Source organism: Sinocyclocheilus grahami, unplaced genomic scaffold (assembly GCF_001515645.1).
Source record: "Sinocyclocheilus grahami isolate Dianchi unplaced genomic scaffold, SAMN03320097.WGS_v1.1 scaffold33.1, whole genome shotgun sequence".
In the NCBI taxonomy this organism is placed as follows: domain Eukaryota; kingdom Metazoa; phylum Chordata; class Actinopteri; order Cypriniformes; family Cyprinidae; genus Sinocyclocheilus; species Sinocyclocheilus grahami.
Genome location: NW_015505212.1, coordinates 47194 through 69220, shown reverse-complemented (window position 1 = coordinate 69220; position 22027 = coordinate 47194). Strand labels below are relative to the sequence as shown.

The window sequence follows — 22027 nt, the reverse complement described above, 5'->3', positions numbered from 1 at the left end:
AGTGTTGCACACAGAGAGGTTTGCATCAGCTGTGGCAGCCTGTCGATAACATTTCCACATGCAATTGGAAGTGGATGGAGGCTGAGAGAGCAAAACAATATCAATTAGACAGTTAAAGCTGTCATTATTCATTGTGCAATCATTATTTTCATAGAGAAATGGCCTGTAAAAACCAAGATGCACAAATTAAGTCAGATCCGACACATACAAATCTCTCATATACGCATTGTGTACAGATGCATATATGCAAACCAACAGGATTAATGCATTATATTAAAGAATTAAATTATGTATAGCTTTAATTCAAATTTAATTTGGCATTAAAGCATGTCACTGCAAAAAAATGGTATTTTGTGCCACTACAATCTCCATCACTGGCTGACATCAAAATCTATTGTGACCGCTACTCTGACCCCGATTCTTCATTCACTAAAACACACTGCAAAACAAGCAGGGAAGATCCTTCACGAACATGGTGCCACATACAGAGTAAACAACTAATAAATATTCACTTTTAAACAAATGAAAACATATCAAAGATTAAAGGTTCCTACATTATATCATAATGAAATCTCTTAGAGTTACTTTATTTATATACTTTATCTTTCAGGAAATTTGTCCTGAAATTTGTCTAATGTGCGTTTGAATGTCATTTTAGGCAGAATTACTAAATGTAAACTCACAATTTGAGAGAATTGAGAGAAGTAAACTTGCAATTGCAAGACATAAACTTACAAGACTCAAGTCAGAATTGTAAGATGAAAACAGAATCTTGAGGGGAAAGTGTGACATAAAAAAGTCATAATTATCCTGTGGAGGAGTTGTTAAAAGTGTGCTGCTTTCATGAGGAGTGCTGGGTCTGATCATTTGTTTGAGTGTTTGAAGAAAGAGTGTGATGAAGTTTTCCGCTTTCCCGATGGTGCCGTTGTTGTGCGAAAAACAGCTCATACTGCGAAGGACTGGGACGTCACAAAATGTGAGTGGTGGCGATGTGTGTAATGTATAATTATGTTCATTATGTCAAGCACATTCTAGAAGTGGCAGAAGTTTCCTAATATAAAAGCCGAGGGTTGCATTCGTTCTTCTGGTGCACTTTTCTAAGCGCACATTCACAGAGACATTGACACTCACAATGGCTTTCTTACTGCTCAACGGCAAATTTCATTTTCCTCTATACTGTAGATTTAATAGCAGCTCTGCTGTGAGTGTTTTATTTCTTTTTGTATTATAAAGTAGGTTGCATTGTGGATTTTTCTTGCTCATTTGAAATAATAAAAGGTTGATGTACAGTGTAACATTCGCATTGCAACTCCATCTACAACTAAGCTGCACAGACATCAGTTTTCCATATCATTGTCTATGCAGTATTCAGCCATGGAAAAAAAAGGTTTAGGATGTAAACCTTGAAATAGACTGTTTTACAAACAATTACAAAAACCATAATCCATAATAAAGCTTCCTCCAGTGAAAAAGTCTATCCCCTTTTGTCCTCTCACATCATATTTGTTTTTGATTGTGAACGATGCTTGATCTGTTCATATCTCTCTCCTGATTCAGACTTTTTAATTGGAGAAAGCAATAGGGATTTTAGCAGGAGGCAACAGTTTGAAGTTAAAAACCTCTTAATGATGGATTTGTTTCTTACAAACACGCAGCTTTTGGCTCCATATGACATTAACTGATGGAGTGGAGTGGTGTGGATTACTTGTGGATTATTGTGATGTTTTTATCAGCTGTTTGGATTCTGACGGCACCCATTCACTGCAGAGGATCCATTGCTGAGCAAGTGATGTAATGCTACATTTCTCCAAATCTGTTCTGATGAAGAAACAAACTCATCTACATCTTGGACAGCGTCGGAGTGAATAAATCCTCATCAAATTTTCATTTTTGTGTGAACTATTTCTTTAAAATCTGCGGCCATGCGTCTCGGCAGACTGCTGCGTTATCTGAATTCAAATGCGGCAGCTCAAGGTGAATATTCAGGCTCTGCTGACCGACACAGTCATGGTGACTTTGTTAGTCTGACCCTGGTTTGTCTGGGCTCATTTTGTTGGGTGAGGTCGCAGGACTGTTGCAGTCTCTCATGAACAGTGATGCACTCAGGTAGACGAGATCTTCTCTGTGTCATGTGCTCTTGCTGCACTCAAATTAGCACAGTGACTCACGACACACACTGAGCTTCCTTTCCATCTGACCAGTGTGTGTGTGTGTATATATATCGACTGGCAGCTCCAGGCTGAAAACAGATTGGTTCCCTATTGTTGTTACAACATTCCCCCCCTCCGGCATATTTTATCAAAACAATGTAGAGATCAGCCCATATAATTTTTTTAAACACTAAAACTAGTTATTTTTATTAAGGGCTTGACAACCAATACAGATCTGATTTTGGTAATATTTTACAATAAGGGTTTCATTCATTAACATTTAACACCATGCACTAGCACTATAGGTATCCTTAGTTAAAAATGAACAACTTTCTTCCATTTGTTAATCTACGTTAATGTTAATTTAAAAATATGCTACTGTTCATTGTTAATTCATCTTCATTCATAATACATGAACTGAATTACATAATTAATGTTAGTTAAAATAGTACTAGTATATAAATAATTCAACATTTTCTAAGATTAATGAATGCTTTAAAAGTATTGTTCATTGTTTGCATATGTTAGATATTGCATTAACTAATGTTATTGTATAGAACATTTTATTGCATAGAACATATTATTTCTGCTTATTTCTGACACATTAATCAGTAAATAAATCACTACAACAACATATGCACTATAAATTTAAAATGTATTGTTATTGTTATAAATTCAAGATGTAACGGTTATTATACATTATAAATTATTTAATATTTTGTTATTATTAAAGATGATTAATATTTAACAATAACAAATAATAGTTATAATACTATTAAAACTTTCAACTCTATGATCATTCTTGTTGTTGTTCTAAATTAAAACTTTCAACATTATTATAAATGACAATTTATAAGAAGTTTTGCAATCCAAATGTTGGTAAAATCTATCTTTATTTCATAACTATGAGTAAACTATTTGTTAGTTTCTCTGTCTATGTAAACATGCAGCAGAAGGACATGGTTAAAAACAGCTCAGCGAAAAGATGTCAATCTGGAAGCGTGCCAAATATTTTGAGTCTATCGGATGTTTACGGTTATTTTACCAAACAAGTTGTAACTATGTCAGAGAAACTAGCAGAGTTAATGTATCCATAAACATGCCTTCTGTTTAATTGTGTGGCGCTCTGTCTAGTCACTTTTAACGCAAGAATGTCTTCCGTGTAAACGGCCCCCTAGACTGTCACATGTGGCCTCTTATAAGACAGGGGAGAGGAAAGAAAGGTGCGATGAAGTCAGACACTGGAAACGGTCCAAATGTCACCCAGACGTCTCTCTGAAGGCTTACGGCGGGAGCACACTTTGTTTGCATTGACTGCTCAAGCTGGGTCACCTGACAGCCTCACAGAGACGTGTCACTTCCAGTCCACCGAAAGCACTGCATTCAGGCCTCGCTTCAAACCTTTTTTTTTAAAGGAGTAGTTCACACAAAAATTAACATTTGCAGATAATGTACTCACCCTCAGGCCATCCAAGATGTGGATGAGTTTGTTTCTTCATCAGAAAAGATTTAGAGTCATTTAAAATCAATTCCTCTCCAATGGATCCTCTGCAGTGAATGGGTGCCGTCAGAATGAGAGAAGAAACAGCTGATAAAAACATCACAATAATCCACTTGAGTCCAGTACATTAATTAACATCATGTGACGTGAAAAGCTACATGTTTGTAAGAAACAAACTATTGCTTCTTGCTAAAATACAAGTCCATAATCTATAATAAAGCTTCCTCCAGTGAAAAAAGTCCATCCTCTCTCACATTCTTTCACATCAAAATCCACCAACATATTTGTTTAGAACTGTTTTCCCTTGTAAACGGTGCTTGATCTGTGCATATTTCTCTCCCGATTCAAATTTTTCACTGCAGAAAGCAAAATGATGGATAGAGGACTCATATTTTAGCCCGAAGCAACGGTTTAAAGTAAAAAATGTCTTAATGATGGATTTGTTTCTTACAAACAAGAAGATTTCCGCTTCACAAGACATTAACTGATGGACTGGAGTGGTGTGGATTACTTGTGGATTATTGTGATGTTTTTATCAGCTGTTTGGACTCTCACACTCTGACGGCACCCATTCACTGCAGAGCATCCATTGGTGAGACAGTGATGTAAAGCTACATTTCTCCAAATCTGATGAAGAAACATCTTGGATGGTCTGAGGGTGAGGACATTTTCATCAAATTTTCATTTCTGGGTGAACTATTCCTTTAAAACCAACAACCCTTTAAGAGATGAATCAGTAAAAACAGCAAGGAATAACAGATGGAATAACAGATCCAATGCAAACACATCTTACCGGTGCACTTTTTAAGGCTTCCTGGCCGCTTTCCATGCATCCCCAGCTTGCATCCAAAGTTCTCCTCCCAGAACTCAGCAAACCACACGTTCCTTCTGTTATTGGAGAGCGAGCGGCTCCGGAAGTAGCGATCGAACGCTGAGGAGAGAGAGGTGAAGGAAAAAGAAGATAAGCATCTGAAAGAATGGCACACATTTATGTCGGTGAAGTGGTGGAGCATGCGCAAACCCTCGCTGGTATTCCTGTCTGGAAGTCTAATCCGTGTTCCCACAGACACAATTATACAATGTGTTCTGACAAAAGTGCTATAATTGGTGGGTCTATTCCAGAGCTGGTGCCTGCAGGCCTGAGAGCCGGCGCTTGAGGGACAGTGCTATGATTACTTGAATGCAGACAATGACCAGAAGGAGGCTTGGATATGCTTGGCGCTATATGGATGCGGTATTAAGTGTCAGAGCATGATGTTAATTGTTCGCAATGCTTGTGTGACACTATTGGAAAGCAGGAATAAATATCTCTATAAAAGTCTGAGCAATGCAATCTGGTGGAGATGAGAAGCACACTAACTGAACTCCTAAACTGCAATGCAAATATGAGAACCCGGGAATCAGTTTACTATGGCTGTTGACTTGTAGAAAGGCTTCTAAACAGGAACCAAAATGAACAATTGTATGCGTTTTCTTTATAATAGGATGAATTAATTCATGTATACTGAGACACTTTTTGATGTTGAGATGACTGTAAAATATTTGCCCAGTTGAATGGATTAAAAAATTATAAAATTAAATAAAAATGACTACTTCATGACTTACCATGCATTTTTATAATTAATCCAGTAGTTTGCTATTACTGTATTTTTAAAACTCATTTTATAGACATTGCACTCACAAATTTCCAACTGATTAAATAAATCATTTGAAGTTCACTAAAACTGTTTTTCATTAAACAAATTACTAAAAGTACTTACCATGATTCAAAGTATTATTTCTTACAGCTTGATAATCACTGTTTAAAATTCCCTAATATGTTTTAAAGTTTTAATTTTATAATTTTTTTTTACATTCACGCCTGGTTCTAAATATCAATCCTTTTGCTTATTCCTGTTACTAACACATAATATGTTTGATCAATTGTCACATACACCACCATTCAAACATTTGGGGTCAGTATAAACATTATTATATATATTATTATTATTATTAACTGTTATTATTATTTATGAAAGTAATATTTTTATTCAGCAAGGACTAATTAAATTGATCAAAAGTGACGGCAGAGACATTTATAATGTTACAAAGGATTTCCATTTCAAATAAATGCTGAAACTGGGATAATATTAAGAAATAATAATGATTTCTGAAGGAGCATGTGACACTGAAGACTGGAGTAATGATGCTGAAAATTCAGCTTTGATCACAGGAATAAATTACATTCTAAAACATTTGAGCAAAAAAAGTCTTCAAAGACAGTCTTACTGACCCCAGAGTTTTGAACGGTAGAGTAATAGTGAGTTCTGTGTTTTCACATGTACGTACCCTCCACCGTGGCGCGTTTGGGCAGGATGGTAATGGCCCCTTCTGCTACTCTCTCCTGCTGAATGACCGGTGAGATCTTGGAGCCCCAGCTGTCAGACCCCACCCACAGGAAATGACCCGTCTGGTTGCTCCTCTTGGCAGCATCCAGCACTCGTCTGCAGACATAAACAATGATGCATCAGCTTCAAACAACAGAACACAGTGCCAGCACATCCATCTCTCACGCCTGACGCTGTGCCGTATCTTATCTGCAGTTCAGAGAAATGTACGTCAGGAGCTGCCGGCATCTGTTTGCTGTAGCTCAGCGACCGACTGATATTCAAATAAAGACACGCTCTCGATCCTCACTCATGGATGAGACTCGGATGGGCCCTGGAGATCTTAAGCTGGGATTTCAATGGTCAGCCCTGAGAAGTTCTCGTCCATCTGTCCGCTTCTCACTAATATACTCTCTATATATTTTATTGAGAGGGATTTGAGAGAGAGGACAGGAGCGCTGTCAAGCTGCTAGCACATTCTGTCACTGTCAAACATGGAGAGAGAAGCGACTGAAGGCCAAATCCAAAACATGAAATTGCGGAAACCAAAATGTTATGGAAAGGTCTGATTCAGCATCAAAGTGAATGCTTATCATCTAAATATTTGGATTATTTTGTAAACATACATTTTGTAGTTGGATCAAATAATGATTCGAGAAAGACATTCAGCAACTCCAATAAGTTAGTCATTGATTTATATATTGTAGTCTAGTATTTTTTTGTATCAGAGAGAGTGTTTTTATTTTAATTGTAGTTAAAGTTCTCTGTGTTTTGACATTTTTATTATTATTTTTAAAAAATTCAGGATATATTATTATAGAATGTTATGTATGTATATATATAAAACAAATAATTGAGATACTATTGTATACATATATTTTATTAGTTAAATTACAGTAATTTCTACTTTTGTAGGTTCAGTTTTTTAAGTAAGTTATAGTCTTTATAGTTTTAACGAATTTTCCATTCTAGTTTTAGTTATTTTAGTAAATTGTTGTTGTCAAAAATGTAAATAATATTTTAAATGCTTGGCATAGTCAAAAATAATTGACAACTCAAATAAGTGTTATTTTAGTATTATTGAAATATTATAATAGTTTATATTTGAAAGTTAGTTGTTGCTGTTGCATTTTCTGTTTCATTTTACATTTAGTTAGGTTTCAGTCATTAATTCAAGTAAAATAATTATGATCAATAACAAATGATTTTAATCATGAAATTAAAAAATATTAAATAAATACATTTTAGGACCAAAGGATCATATTTTTCCAGTAGATTTTGAATCACTTGAGAATCACAGAGAAATTGAACCAACCACATTTACTTTTTAATTTTTTTATGATCTCTTTGTATCTTTTCACAGTGAGAACTAGCTAGTCTGCCCTTAGTCAATCTGTTAATAAGCCCAATATTTAACATTGGTTTTCTTCTTCAAGTCTACATAACTTGAGTGGGTGAGGTCAGGTTAGCATTTGCCTCCAGGGCATTTAAATAAATATTGTACTGCTCAGCAGCTGTCACATCAACAAACATATGCATAGATGGCAGGAAAGCCAACATTTTGAGTCCGTTCAGAGCCAAATCTCAGCGCACAGAGCAGCACCTCGGGGACTCGCTCAGCGCAATCTGCAGACGCGGTGGAAATTAAAACATCCCTCCCTCCAGGCTCAGAAAGCCTCTCTTTACATCCTCACCAGCATTTTTAATTGCTTTCCATCTGTATGAAGGTGCAGTAAAGTTGGACGATGTACAGGTGGCAACAGAGATAAAGGCGGGAGCGGAGCAAAGGCTGCTGGGAGGGACGGTACTTTCAGAGAAATGTGTTAATGAGTCTGTTCTAGCTGTTACTCCCTTCTTCCTCGTTCTATATCACTGGCTGTGTTCAGAATAGCATTTTTTATTTACTATATTAATATTTCTGAACTAAACTTTTTGCAATCCACAATGCAGTGCATTTGAATCATGGCTATTATACTTCACTAAAACAAAAACCTTAAAAATGCATTTTTGTTACCTGAAATAAAACTAAAAAGAACTAAAAAGAAAAAAATTTTAAAAAGAAAAACTTATTTTGTTTATGTTAGTTGACAAAGCTATATTTTTAATTTTATTTAGTTTAACTTTACGCACTAAAAAAAACCTAAAACAAATAAAAAAATTAATAAAAAAGTAGACATTTAAAAAAAATAATATAAATTACTATTACTAATACTTAACTAGTTCAAATTGAAACTGAATGGAAATAAAATAACCTTTAAAATGACATTGATTCGAGTTTTTTCACTTTTTTTGGGGGGGGGGGACTATGCCAAGCATATAAAATATTATTTTATTTCATATTGTACACATAGGAACTCAAATAAAAAAATAGGGTCACTACTATTATCTTCATCGCTCAAAATATGAAGGAATATTAGCTGTGGGTATCCCACTGATCCACTAACATGTTTGTCAAAATAACCAAGGCATTTCAACAAAAAATTGTGCTTCAGAATACAATTAATTTATGAAATATACTTTAAAAACGGTCCTTCTACTCCTGTTAGGATAACTTCGAATAGGACTAAGAACAATAGGCAGTATATAGTATGTACTAAACAGTATTCATTATGCAAGTATTATATTCTGAACACAGCCAGCTTCCTTTTTACTTTCCTTTCTTCCTCAAGGCACTGATAAACGGTTTCTCTCAGCTGGAGATCTTTAAAGGGATACTCCACCCCAAAATTACCCTCGTATATATTTTCAGAATAGTCCATCTGCCATCAGTGGTTCAACTGTAACGTTATGAAGCGACAAGAATACTTTTTGTATGCAAAGAAAACAAAAATAACGACTTTATTTAACAATTCTTCTCCTCTGTCTCTCTCCGTAGCGCCACTTTGGAGAATATCTGCTGAATGCAAGCAGCGTACGCTATTCTGTGTCACGCGCGTGTCAATAAAATTGTTATTTTTGTTTTCTTCGCGTACAAAAATTATTCTCGTCGCTTCGTAACGTTACGGTTGAACCACTGATGGCAGATGGACTATTCTGACGATGACTTTCATACTTTTCTGGACCTTGACAGTGTAATTTACTTGGCAGTCAATGGGACAGTCACAAGCCTCCCGGTTTTCATCCAAAATATCTTAAATTGTGTTCCGAAGACGAACGAAGCTTTTACGGGTTTGGAACGACATGGGGGTAAGTGATTAATGACAAAATTTTAATTTTGGGGTGGAGTATCCCTTTAAGAGAGCAGTGAAAGGTTGGCCAGGGAATGTCTTTCAAGAACAGAATGGCGACACCTGATATCGTCCTCGTTTGCGAACATGATGATGGCCCGAGCGTTGGGGGTCTCCAGGAGGCGGCGGATGATCTTGTCGAATTCCCCAGGCCTCGGCTCCCGAGGGATCTTCAGAGACTGTGCGATACACACGCCACCTAGACAGAGAAAGAGACTGAGAATTAGGCTTTGTTCATTCTACACACAAGATCCCATTTGTTTTCTAAATCCAGCCATTTGCAAGCGATGCAGTCGGGTCTGTTTATTCAGTGTAGTCAAAAACATGCATGTCTACATTGTTTGCCGGAATAAAGACATATACGCTAACAAGAGAATTGTATTAATTATAATTCAACATGTACATTAACTTTTGGGGAAAATCACCAATTAAATCTGACAACAACTGTCTCATAAATGGTGTTCCTAAGCATGTCTCCAGAGTGCTGACTCTTTCTATAGCAACTGGGACTTCTAACGGCGCGATGACGTTACCGATTAGCTCTTTTATTCAGAAGGCAGGGCTTCCTTTGATAGAGTGGCCATATTGGGCTTTGCATTTTTCCCCATTCAAAACTATATGAGTGACAGGTCTTGGGTATTCTATAGTCTTTGACGTCCTCATTCAGATTTTGTCTTCAGGTGCTTAACATCATTTATTCAAACTTAACACGACAGACTTACAAAAACCAGGTCTTGACAGGCCATATTGAGGTGGACAGAATCATATTTCATATTTAATGTAAGCTGTAATATCTAAGCCTCCAACCCATCAAGAGCTCGATTATACCATTAACGTCCCGAACGTGGGTGAATGATGGACTTCCTCCTGTTACAGTCCATTTAATGAGCGCCGGCTTTTCCTCAGTGAGTCGTGTCGCTGTGTGCCAAACGAATGTGACACCTTATACATTCTGTCACAATGACAAATACTAATTAGCCTTAATTAATGCCCCTCACAACGGTAATCACCAATCTGTTGCATTCATGCCCTCCTCCGATCCATGATGATTGTGAGGTTATGGTGTGCAATATTTGCTTGGAGCTACACTACAGAAGAAACAGTCGTTTAAGTCATTAGCTGCCATTTTTGTGTTGTTGCTTTTTTTATTATTATTAATTTTATTAATATTAATGCTACATTAAAGCCAGATGTGACGCTATGAATAAAAAGTAGCTTTGAAGATAGAATACATTCAAAATGTTTTTTGAAAGAAATTAATAGTTTTATTCAGCAAAGATCAATTAAATTGATCAAAAGTGAGAGTAAAGACATTATTAGAATGATTTCTGAAGGATCATCTGGTCCTGATGCTGTAAAATGATGCTGAAAATTCAGCGATGGATGGATGGATGGATGGATGGAGATGGATGGATGGATGGATGGGTGGATGGATGGATGGATGGATGGATGGGTGGATGGATGGATGGATGGATGGATGGGTGGATGGATGGATGGATGGATGGATGGGTGGATGGATGGATGGATGGATGGATGGGTGGATGGATGGATGGATGGATGGATGGATGGATGGATGGATGGATGGATGGATGGATGGATGGATGGATGGATGGATGGATGGATGGATGGATGGATGGATGGATGGATGGATGGATGGATGGATGGATGGATGGATGGATGGATGGATGGATGGATGGATGGATGGATGGATGGATGGATGGATGGAAAGCCCATTTCCTAGCAATTCTGAGATTGTATCTCACAATTTGGACTGCAGCTTTGATGAGCATAAGAGACTTTTATCAAAAACATTTAAAAAAAAAAAAACTTACATCCGCAAACTTTTGCATGGTAGTGTATCTAACATATTTTTGTATTGTATACATATTTGTAAAATACATACCTATCGAATGATATTTACATACCTAAGTTAGCTCACTGCAACATGATGAAAACAGTAATGGACTCTTTCATCACACTACAACGCTGCCTGTTGGAAAAAGTAGCTTGCTACAAGAATAGCTACTGTTCTGAAAACAGCTAAGCTACTGTCACGCTACAGAACCAAAGTAGCAACAACACGGGGCACAGAGCATGTCTTTCTAACTCACTGATGTCTCTCCAAATCTCTTTCCAAATACAGAATGAGGCTTTTATGTGCCATAAATGGGAGAACATCAAAAGGCCAATGAATTAGCATTCCAGAGCTTGGTGACTTTTCAATACACCAAATTCCTTTTGCATTTTGTGCCTTTCCATTTATCCGGCTTTCAATAGCAGATATAGCAGTCTTTGTGTTGCACAGGGACACATATTCAGCTAAATTGCGAGGAAGAGAAACACTGGATTTACTAAAGCTCATAAATTGATTGCATTAGCAGACATCAGCATTGCAGCATGTTGCAAGGAGTGAGCTGGAAGATTTTGGGGTTGAGCACTGAGATAAGCAGCTCCGCCTATCGGTGACTAATGCAGAAATTAGTCACTACACAATTAATATGCATGAATGACTGCATTAAAATATGGTCAGTTTATTTTTAGTTCTAAAAGAACAGGAAGAATAACTGTGAAGCCGTCATGCACTCACTTCAAAACCTTCAAAACAATTCATTGCAATAATACTCGAAGTGCACAGTGACTTCTCTAATTGTTTGAAGCAGCAGTTTGAAGTCATTTAAGCAGCTTGTCTGGCAATAAAATGATCCCTCCTATATCAGGGACACGACAAGCTCCAGCGTCTGTGCTAATCTTTAATGATTGGATTTTCACTGCTTTATGAATCATGAATTGTCTAATTGTATCCAGCCTCGCATGTTGCCCCTCAAACACACGCATGGGCCTGCTAATGCTGTCATTTATTTCCATTGCTGGGAAACTGAGCATTTTCTTAAGTGAAGCGATTCACATTGGGTAATTAACTTTCTGTTTGATGGCTGTTTGGATCTGTGACTGACCGAAGGCAACTATGTACTGTCTGAGACACTATAACACATTCATTCTATACAAAATGATTTTATACCAATTTATCTTTTGAAATATAGCATTGTTTTCCAGATTTTCAACCCCGAAGATGATTTATATATAAATCAACATTTCTAAATTGTAAATAAAGATTAACCGAGTAGGTCTTACAATAAAATGCTATCAGTCTTTAAAAAAAAAAAAAAGTTTAAATTATGAGAAAATAAATAAAGAAAATAAATTCAGAATTTTCTGTGCTAATCTTTAATGATTGGATTTTCACTGCTTTATGAATCATGAATTGTCTAATTGTATCCAGCCTCGCATGTTGCCCCTCAAACACACGCATGGGCCTGCTAATGCTGTCATTTATTTCCATTGCTGGGAAACTGAGCATTTTCTTAAGTGAAGCGATTCACATTGGGTAATTAACTTTCTGTTTGATGGCTGTTTGGATCTGTGACTGACCGAAGGCAACTATGTACTGTCTGAGACACTATAACACATTCATTCTATACAAAATGATTTTATACCAATTTATCTTTTGAAATATAGCATTGTTTTCCAGATTTTCAACCCCGAAGATGATTTATATATAAATCAACATTTCTAAATTGTAAATAAAGATTAACCGAGTAGGTCTTACAATAAAATGCTATCAGTCTTTAAAAAAAAAAAAAGTTTAAATTATGAGAAAATAAATAAAGAAAATAAATTCAGAATTGTAAGATAAAAAGATATAATAAAGAAATTCAATTATGAAAAAAGTTTGAATTATGATATATAATGAGAATGATGAGAAAATACATTTGGAATTATTAGATACAAATGCATAACTATTAGAAAAAAGTTTGGCATTATGATATGTCATCATTATGAGAAATGATTTTTGTTCTACTTCAGAATTTTGCATTTAATTCAATGTGTTACTTGTCATTTCTTTGCAATTATTTGTGAAATTTACTAGCAATTTCCAAACGAAGTCAGTTAATTTTGAAAAATTACAGAAATATGATATAATGTCAGAATTATGAGAACATAAATCCGTAATTATGAGATAATTAAAAAACAATTATGAAAAAGAAGGTTGGAATTATGAGATATACTCATAAATATGACTTCTTATGTGCCATTTATTTGCAATTATTTGTGAAATTTACTAGCAATTTCCAAGAGAAGATTGTTTCAAAGTCAGTTAATTTTGAAAAAAATCTGAATTATGATTTAATGTCAGAATTATGAGAACATAAATCCGTAATTATGAGATCATTATAAGACAATTATGAGAAAGAAGGTTGGAATTATGAGATATACTCATAAATATGACTTCTTATGTGCCATTTATTTGCAATTATTTGTGAAATTTACTAGCAATTTCTGAGTGAAAACTGTTTCAAAGCCATTTTTGAATGTACTTTTTGGACAATCCAGTGAATTAAATACTCATATACCCAAAACAGTGACACTAATATTATAAAACAGACCAAGCTCAAAAACCAGGGCGGGAAGAGTCACTAAAAACTGCCAATGAAGTGGATTTATTGTCAGTCACTTTGATGGTGATGCATATTGAGCTTTTTAAGCGAAATGCAAACACGAAAATCACAAACACTCATCTGGGCTCGAGTCATGAGACATATGCTTAATGGAGATTTGATTCATTCCACATTAAAGCCTATGTGACAAAGCATGTTTCAGGGCGGTAATGGCAAAGAACTCAGTAACACAATCCTTATTATTGTGGCTTATTACACCATCCATTAAGCAACAAAAGTGTGCCGTACTTCCTTGTGTGTGGAGATATTGAACACTCAGAAATTAAGGACCACTGAGGTGGTGAAAGCTCACCTGGATTTGTCCCCAGAGATGATTCCCACGCTTCCTGAAGGGCCAGATATCGGGCAAAGCCAATAACGCTGGATAAAACTCAAGTGCCAGAATGGCTGTTTTAAAATACCCAAATTGAATGCTTAATAATCTCATGTGTAGTATTGTTTCCCCATGGCGCTGACCTCCTCCGCTCTCCGCATGAAGTGATTCGGTCGTCAGTTCCTCCAAACATCAAATGTGGGAGCGCTTCTTGCTCATGAAAGCAGCACAGAAGCTTCGGGAACGTGTTTATTCAACATCTCCACCCACACACGCATCACAAAGGTGTTCGAATACAACCCGCATCCACCCACACGCGCGTGCCTGACGCCATGCGTTTCACAACACATATTCACTGCCATTCGCTGCCGATGCTGAGGAATGTAAAATGCTTGAAGAACACGACAATCATTTTGATGCAGAACATTTCTGTGCACTAATGCAGGACTAAAACGGCTTGAGACCTCAATTGTTTGGATTGAACCAGAGAAGCCCATTTTCTGCCTAAAAGTAGAAAATAAAACTGGTAATTGTTAAGACAGTTAAAAGAAAGTAAACATAAGTAAAATAAAATATGAATCATTAAAAATAAAGCCGGAATGGTATAAAATAAGGATCGAATTATGTAATATAAAGTAAATTATGAAAAAAATTATGAGATAATCATGAGAAATAGTCATAATTGGGGGAAAAAAAACATTTTGAATTTTAAGTCAATTATGAAAAATAAAATTGGAATAAATGAAAATATAGTCAGAATTATGTGATATCAAGTCATAATTATGAAAAATAAAATAATTGGAATTGTGAGATATAAAGTAAATTGTTCCCATGAACTGCCCCGTTTCAAAATGACTTCGCTTTGGTTGGCTGGTGTGCATGATAGTTGTGAAAAATAACAGCTTGTATACCAACAAAATGAACCAAACTTTGACATCAAACACACTTGATGCTGTGAAAGCGCTGTAAGTCTTTGCATCAGCATGAGCTCAGAGAGCCATTCCCTTTGTCCTAAAAAATAGTGCTTTTTTGACGCTCCAACGTTTTGCAGCCCAGAGGCACATTGGAAACGGTGCCGCAGAAGACTTTGAAGTGGGGCATCTGGTAGAAATGAGCCTTAGACAACAGAGAAGAACATACAGCACTTCACTCTTGCTTGGTGGACCATGTCTAATTGGATTCTGAGAACAGGATTTTGGTGATTTAGTACAGTAACTTCTCTCCTAACATGCTGTCTTAACGACTCAATTGAACAGTGATACTTCGTCTTGTTTTTAAGGGAAAAGCATTGAGGTAATGCTATAGGGTCATGCTTACTGAGTTGGGCCAGTAACTGATACACCCGCCTGAGGCTTCGTCTATAGCACGGATCAATTGTCCTCGGGCTTTTAGGGAGTTACACTGGAATCTGAAGCAAGAGAAGTGACCGACAGTGGATTCCTGGTCATTACGGTCTTCAAGGTCAGATGTCTACGCTAAATCCCAGTAATAAATCCTTCTGTCCCATTCGCTTTGTTCTAGACACCGCCCTTTTCTCTCAAGTGTTGTGCTCACTTATCAGTGAATCAGAGGGATTTGTTTTGTCTGAGGAGTTCGACAGACTCTTTCTGACTTGCTGTACGAAAGCAAACCTATAAAAGATGTGCCGCTCTGACAGAAAAATCTAATTTCCCTGTGTGAATCCTAATCAAGTGTCCAACTATTAAAGCAGGCTTAGACTTGCCTGCAGAAACAAATAAGAAACAAACAGACAGAAAGTCAATACAAGTGTCCAACTAGAGGTTTTCAAGCACACAAATACTCAACATTTGTCAGTAGACATTATTTCATTTAAAGATATAGTTCACAAAAAATTGAAATTCTGGTCATTTTTCCCCCATGCAAATACATTTAATGAGGACTGAGGTGTTCACACTTCAAAAAAGGACACTGAGACTTCAGAAAAGTGATCCAAAAGAGTTTTCTGAAGCCATACAGCAGTTTAGCAAGAGTATGAGACCAAAAAAATAAATAAAAATAAAAAAAAATAAAAAAAGAGTACTGACGCTGACTTTAGCTCTTGAACCGTATCTTTTGAATCAGTTCACAAAAACAATATGAATCATACTGAACTGGTTCTCAAGGTCAACTCACTGGAAAGATTAATACTGACTTAAAATTGAGTTTTGTTCCACACACAAAGCTACTGCATGGCTTACGAAGACTGTTAGGATATTTTTATGGTGACTTTGCATCATTTTTTAAAACCTGAACGTTTCGGTCACCATGCATTTGCTAGGAAATAAAATGACCAGTGTTCTTCAAAATGTCTCCTTTTGAATGATAAAGTAAAGAGAACTACTGCTTTTAACACAAAAGAATAACTACTAAAGAGGTGCTAGCTAAGACAAATCCATTCAAAACCACTAGACACAAGGAATGCAGTTAATTGCGATTCTAGTCCAGCCGAAAATCATTAACATGCATCCCAATCAAACTACATCTATATGATTTCACTTACAAAAATAACTTTCTCTTACAAGACATGAAAAATTCATTTCCATTATGAGAGAATAACCGTGCATAACCCCTGCTGGTGCACAACTGAATATAATTGAATATAAAGTGAGAATATTTCCTTTTCAGTGCATATAATAAGACTGCAGTGGTTGTGAATGTGCCGTGACAGAAAGGAAAGAATACGTCAGTCGATTAGCATTGAAACTAAGTTCGACCTCCTCCATCTACAACGCTCTCTACTGTATGCTGATTTTTGGGGTGTAGATTTTGCTGCTCTGTTAGTCTCACTATGCAATTCAAATATTGACATTTTTAAAGCACGCAATATTCTGTCAGGCTTGCAGTATGAGCTCTGATGAGACTGATTAATGACGAGAATAGGAAAGTGGGAAATGATGTTACATATCATTTAGCAGATGCATTCGCTAAGTGACTTATAATACACAAAACTGCAGAGCGATGGGACGTGATTCATTACGAGCCCTGCATTACTGTTAGTACTGGGTAATAATGTCAATTCTTTAAATATGTATAACTAGCAGGCACAGTGCTTGACAAAAGTGGGAGTTTGTTTTTGCTAAAGGCAACTTTTAAAGAATGCAAGAAAAAAAGAAGGTTTATTCTTCAAGTATGCATACTTCTTTCACAATTGTTTTAAGTGCTCTCACTAAATAAGTGACTCAACAGAATGAAACGCTTCATTATTAGCCATGTTTAATAGTCCAAGAACACACAAAAAAATCACAAGTTCAGGGACAAAAACAGCAAAAAATTGATGTCATAAGTCCCCATGCTTTGAACAAAACATTTATTTAATATATACATACTAAATTTAGGGTTGGGTACCGTTCACATTTTAACTGGTATGGTATCGGTATCGGTACCTGAATTTCGGTGCCGGTACCCAACGGCACCTTTATTTCGGTACTTTACTCTGTGTAATTACAAAAACATTTATTTCAGTGAAAAAATAAGTCCAAAAGTCTCAATTTCAACATTTTGAACAATGTTCTACAAACTTTTTCTTTCTTTCTTTTTTCCCCCCCAGAAATTCTTGTTTTAATTTTTCTGAAAATCAAATGAAGGCATTAAACATTTATTTTAAATCAAATGACAATTAAACCCTTTTATTTTTTGGCAAACAAAATGAGGTTTACTGTTGAAATGAATACATGGAAGAAAAATTGTGTGAATATTCCTTTAAAACATTTTTAATAGGCTAATAATTGTATTATTTTTTTCTACAATTAAGTGATTAATCTAGTTGTAATATTTAATTGTATTGTTTCATTGTTTTATTTACATTTGATAGAAAATTGAAGATTTAAATATGTACATTATACTTAAGTATAAAAAGTAATACAAGAGTAATATATTTCTGTTACATGTTAAACCGTACTTTTATTTCGACAGGTTGCCATGAAGTTTCTGTGTGTATGCACAGTATGATGCTGCTAGTTTTCTCAAATGAAACGGTAAAATTCTCGCAAAGTGACTCTCACAGCAGTTCTGGAGATTAAGTGTTTGTGTTCATGCCGTCATATAGTTAGACGTAGAGGCCGGAAATCACCGCGAGCGTCACGCGTGCTTCAGTATTTGTGTAGTAAACAAAACCGCGTTTCAACCATTCATACATACAGAGGCAAGCGGAACATGCAGGATTCATATTTAAACCGTCTTTTTGCATCTTAATATTCACAGACACTAGTTCATTTCGCGATTCAAATTAAGTGGTAACTTTTGATTTATTCATCCAAAATTCCATGGCATTCCGCGCTACAGAGTAAATTACGTTTTTATAAATGGACTTCGCGATCCCGTCCGCGTTTTCGCAGAAACCATATGGCCCTAGAAATGTAACTACACTTCAGAACATTAACGAGTTGCAGGGGTGACCTCATGTCACAGGGTCTCTCTTTCTCTCTGTAGCATATGCGCCCAGATGCGTTCTCAGGTACCCGAAATCTGGCACCAATTGATTTAATGTGAATCGGTACTTGTTAGTACCGACGCAATTCAGTCGGTATCCTTAAAAGTACCGAGTTCGGTACCCAACCCTAAATAAATTGTCTAAAAATTTACTTTATTTAATTAATTAATTAATTTATTTATTTATTTTTAACTTTAGTTAATTTTTTTTATTTAAAATTTTACATGTTAAATAACTACTACTGTAAATTGTCTTTTTTAAACTTTCATTTGACTTACATTTTTTATGTAATGTAAACCTTTTCTGTATTTGATAGTTCAGTCATGCTAGAGTTGGTCTGACAAAATGGAAGTTGCATTTTTTTCAGTGTAGAAACTTATCCCAAATTACTTATCCAGTACTGTTTGCGCCACAGTCATGACTCATGAGTGACACCTAAATCATCCATCTTCTCCGTTTACTCTTCCCAGCGATCTGATTTCTGCCTGACAGACAACCAAACAGGCACAAACACAAGCTAACGCACTACCCTGCCGGATTCGTCTGCAACGCAAATTCACAATTTACTCACAAGAGCAAATCAAAGCAGGGACCTTTGGTTCTTCACATTACCGAGACCTTGAAAGTCTGTTATGTTATGAGAGACACATTCACAGACGGCCTTCATGTGCCTTTGGATCCGTAGCCCAATTACTCTGAGGGATCTTACGAATGTGGACTGTATCAAATAAAAGAATGTCGCATCTGAAGAGACCGAAACACTGGAGACCACTAGGGTTTGATCGTTGAAAGGATAGAAACAGAGACATAATCGAGCCGTCATGTGCTATATCACTGTGTAGAGCAAAGAAGCATTCAGAATGTAATACAAACATACTGATTACTAAATACTACTTTAAAATGGCATGTAAAATAATATGCATTATGTAACAACAAATATTTCAAAACCTGTTCACATAGTTCAACTTGTAGATCATGTTAGCAACACTAAAGCCATGCCTTCAATTATTAGGGAATGCATGCCCTGATAAAATGCATTACTTGAAAGCATAATGTACATAAACGTAGTTGCATGCTACTTTTTTTGTCATTATAATATTATAATGTTTGTCACATGATTTCAAAATGCATGTTTAACTCAGTGAGAGGCATCCAAATATAATCTTGAAAATACACTGTAAGAAAACAAATCTGAAAACTGAAGAAAAAAATAATTTTCTGCCAGGGCATTATCCGTAAAGTTGAACCCTAAAAATGCATATGCAATTCAAAATACAGGTAAAACACCATCATATAGGGGAAATTCCTTCATATTAACACAGTACATCTGCCCTATTTTTTATTATTGTAAAAATTAGTGTAAGCATTTTTAATTTTAATCCAATTTCTTTGAAAAATTACATCTTACAGTTAACATCAATTGCAGTTTGCAACCCATTTTATGTCTATGACATATATTGGAGTGAAAGAGGATATTCAGTGAGGAAAAACTGAAGAAAAGAACTCGACTTTATCTGTCGCTAATTTATTGGCTCGTTTAAAACCAGACAGGAGCCCCGACCAAATGCTGATTTTGAAACAATGATTAAATAGCTACTAGGTTATTGGTTAAATTATCTATCGTTAATGACTGCAGCAGAAAAGGGAAGTCATTTCAGAGGTAGAGCAAATTATTATATTTTGGCTAAAGATGTCTTTAGAATTATATGTAATTGCTCAAAATAAGACCAGGTGCATGCATTAAGAAAGTGGCAACCTGATTAAGTAATGAAGGGTAAAAACAACACATTACACTCTTAAAAATAAAGTTTTTTTATTGGCATCAATGGTTACATACAACTTTTCATTCCACAAAAGCTTCTTTATTGTGGGAAAAGGTTCTATTAGATTCTTGAAATGTTCTTCAAACTAAGAAACAATGTTTTTTAAGAACTAATCACTGAAAGGTTATTTGCAGAACCAAACATAGTTTTTAACTCTTACAAATAAAGGTTCTACTATGGCATCCCTATGAAAATCTGCTTTTGAAACCTTTATTTTTAAGAATACAGACAATTGCTCATCATCAGACTGGAAATGGAAGGTCAAGTCAAACTCATTTAATTTTAGATACATCATTAGATGCAGAGTAGTAGTAGGTCAACCACGTTTGCATACATAAAATGAGCTTATTATGCACAGAATACATACTATATACAGTATACTGCAGAAGAGTGAGTATAGCAAGATAACAGCATGAACAGTCAATGGCTACGCAGGAAAATAAGGCTGATTGTCCCAGAAGTGATTCTTCCATGTGTCGTTTCTCAAGAGGGGGTTTCGTAATTGATGTGACATTGTATCCCTACGGCTAAGCAGGGTTGGGATCAGAGGTCACGATCCTGGAAACAAGACCACATATGCTGTACATCTTCAGACTACAGCATCTCCATCAGCATCAATCTACCAGCCTGGCTTTATACGCAGAATTCGGATGCGCTGTTTCCATGGCACCCAACACACACGTGTGCACTAAACTACTATTACAAAGAAAGCTCTGAGATTGCCCACTGCTTTGTTTTCATGGACTCTTGGCTTCTTTTCTTCTTGACCGCTTTACCGTCCACTCAAACGCGATCTCCTGCAGCTCAAGCACTCTCGACTTTGCAGTATTCCTTCCCACTATACCCATCTCTTTCATTGATGATGTACAGGCCACATGTTTTATTCCAGCTCGTTTTTCCCGTCTACCTCCACGACCCTCATGTAAAAAACATCAATGTGTTTCACAGCAGCATATATGAAGCTCAGATAGAACAGAAGACATGCATCACTACTTCTTTAGGTTAACCTCTGTCTGTTTCACGCAAGATGAACCCCGCAACACAAACACCACAAGATCCTTTTGCTTTTAAAAGAATGATTCGCTCAAAAATTCATCTACTGAACCTTATATTGTCACAAATCCATATAATTTTCTTTCTTCTGTCGAGAACAAAGCAGTGCAGAATATCCAAGCTTCTGTGTTTGTTACAATAACAGTGGATATTTTTTATGATTTCGGAAGAAGTCACTTATGGTCACCAAGGCTGCATTTATTTGATTAAAAATACAGTAAAAAAAAAAATCAGCGAAATTGTGAAATATTATTACAATTTAAAATAATTCTTTTCTAATTGAATATATTTTAAAATGTAATTTATTCCTGTGATGCAAAGCTGAATTTTCAGCATCATTACTCCGGTCTTCAGAAATCATGTTAAACGGCTGATTTGCTGTTCAAATACCATTTATTATTATTATTATTATTAATAATAATAATACTGAAAACAGTTGTTTGTTTGTTTTCAGGACTGACTAGAAAGTTCAAAAGAACAGCATTTATTTAAAATAAAAATTTTTTGTAACATTATAAATATTACTTCTGGTCAATGTAACATTGATTAATATAATTTACTGAAGTTAAAAGTTAAAACCCATGTTTGAATGGTAGTGTATATAAAGGAAGGGGGGGGGGGGGGATGTTTTTTCAAATTTTTTTTAAA

General features: G+C 35.8%; 1 protein-coding gene across 1 annotated transcript in view; it reads right to left on the bottom strand.

Moving 5' to 3' along the window:
• Positions 1 to 22027, bottom strand: part of LOC107580973 (metabotropic glutamate receptor 8-like) — a 114126-nt gene that overhangs the window by 51539 nt on the left and 40560 nt on the right. The window contains exons 4-6 of the mRNA XM_016266581.1: positions 9308 to 9443; positions 5980 to 6134; positions 4445 to 4582 (exon numbers count right to left, since the gene is read on the bottom strand). Coding sequence (XP_016122067.1) covers positions 4445 to 4582; positions 5980 to 6134; positions 9308 to 9443 — 429 coding nt within the window. The remainder of the gene's footprint in view (positions 1 to 4444; positions 4583 to 5979; positions 6135 to 9307; positions 9444 to 22027) is intronic.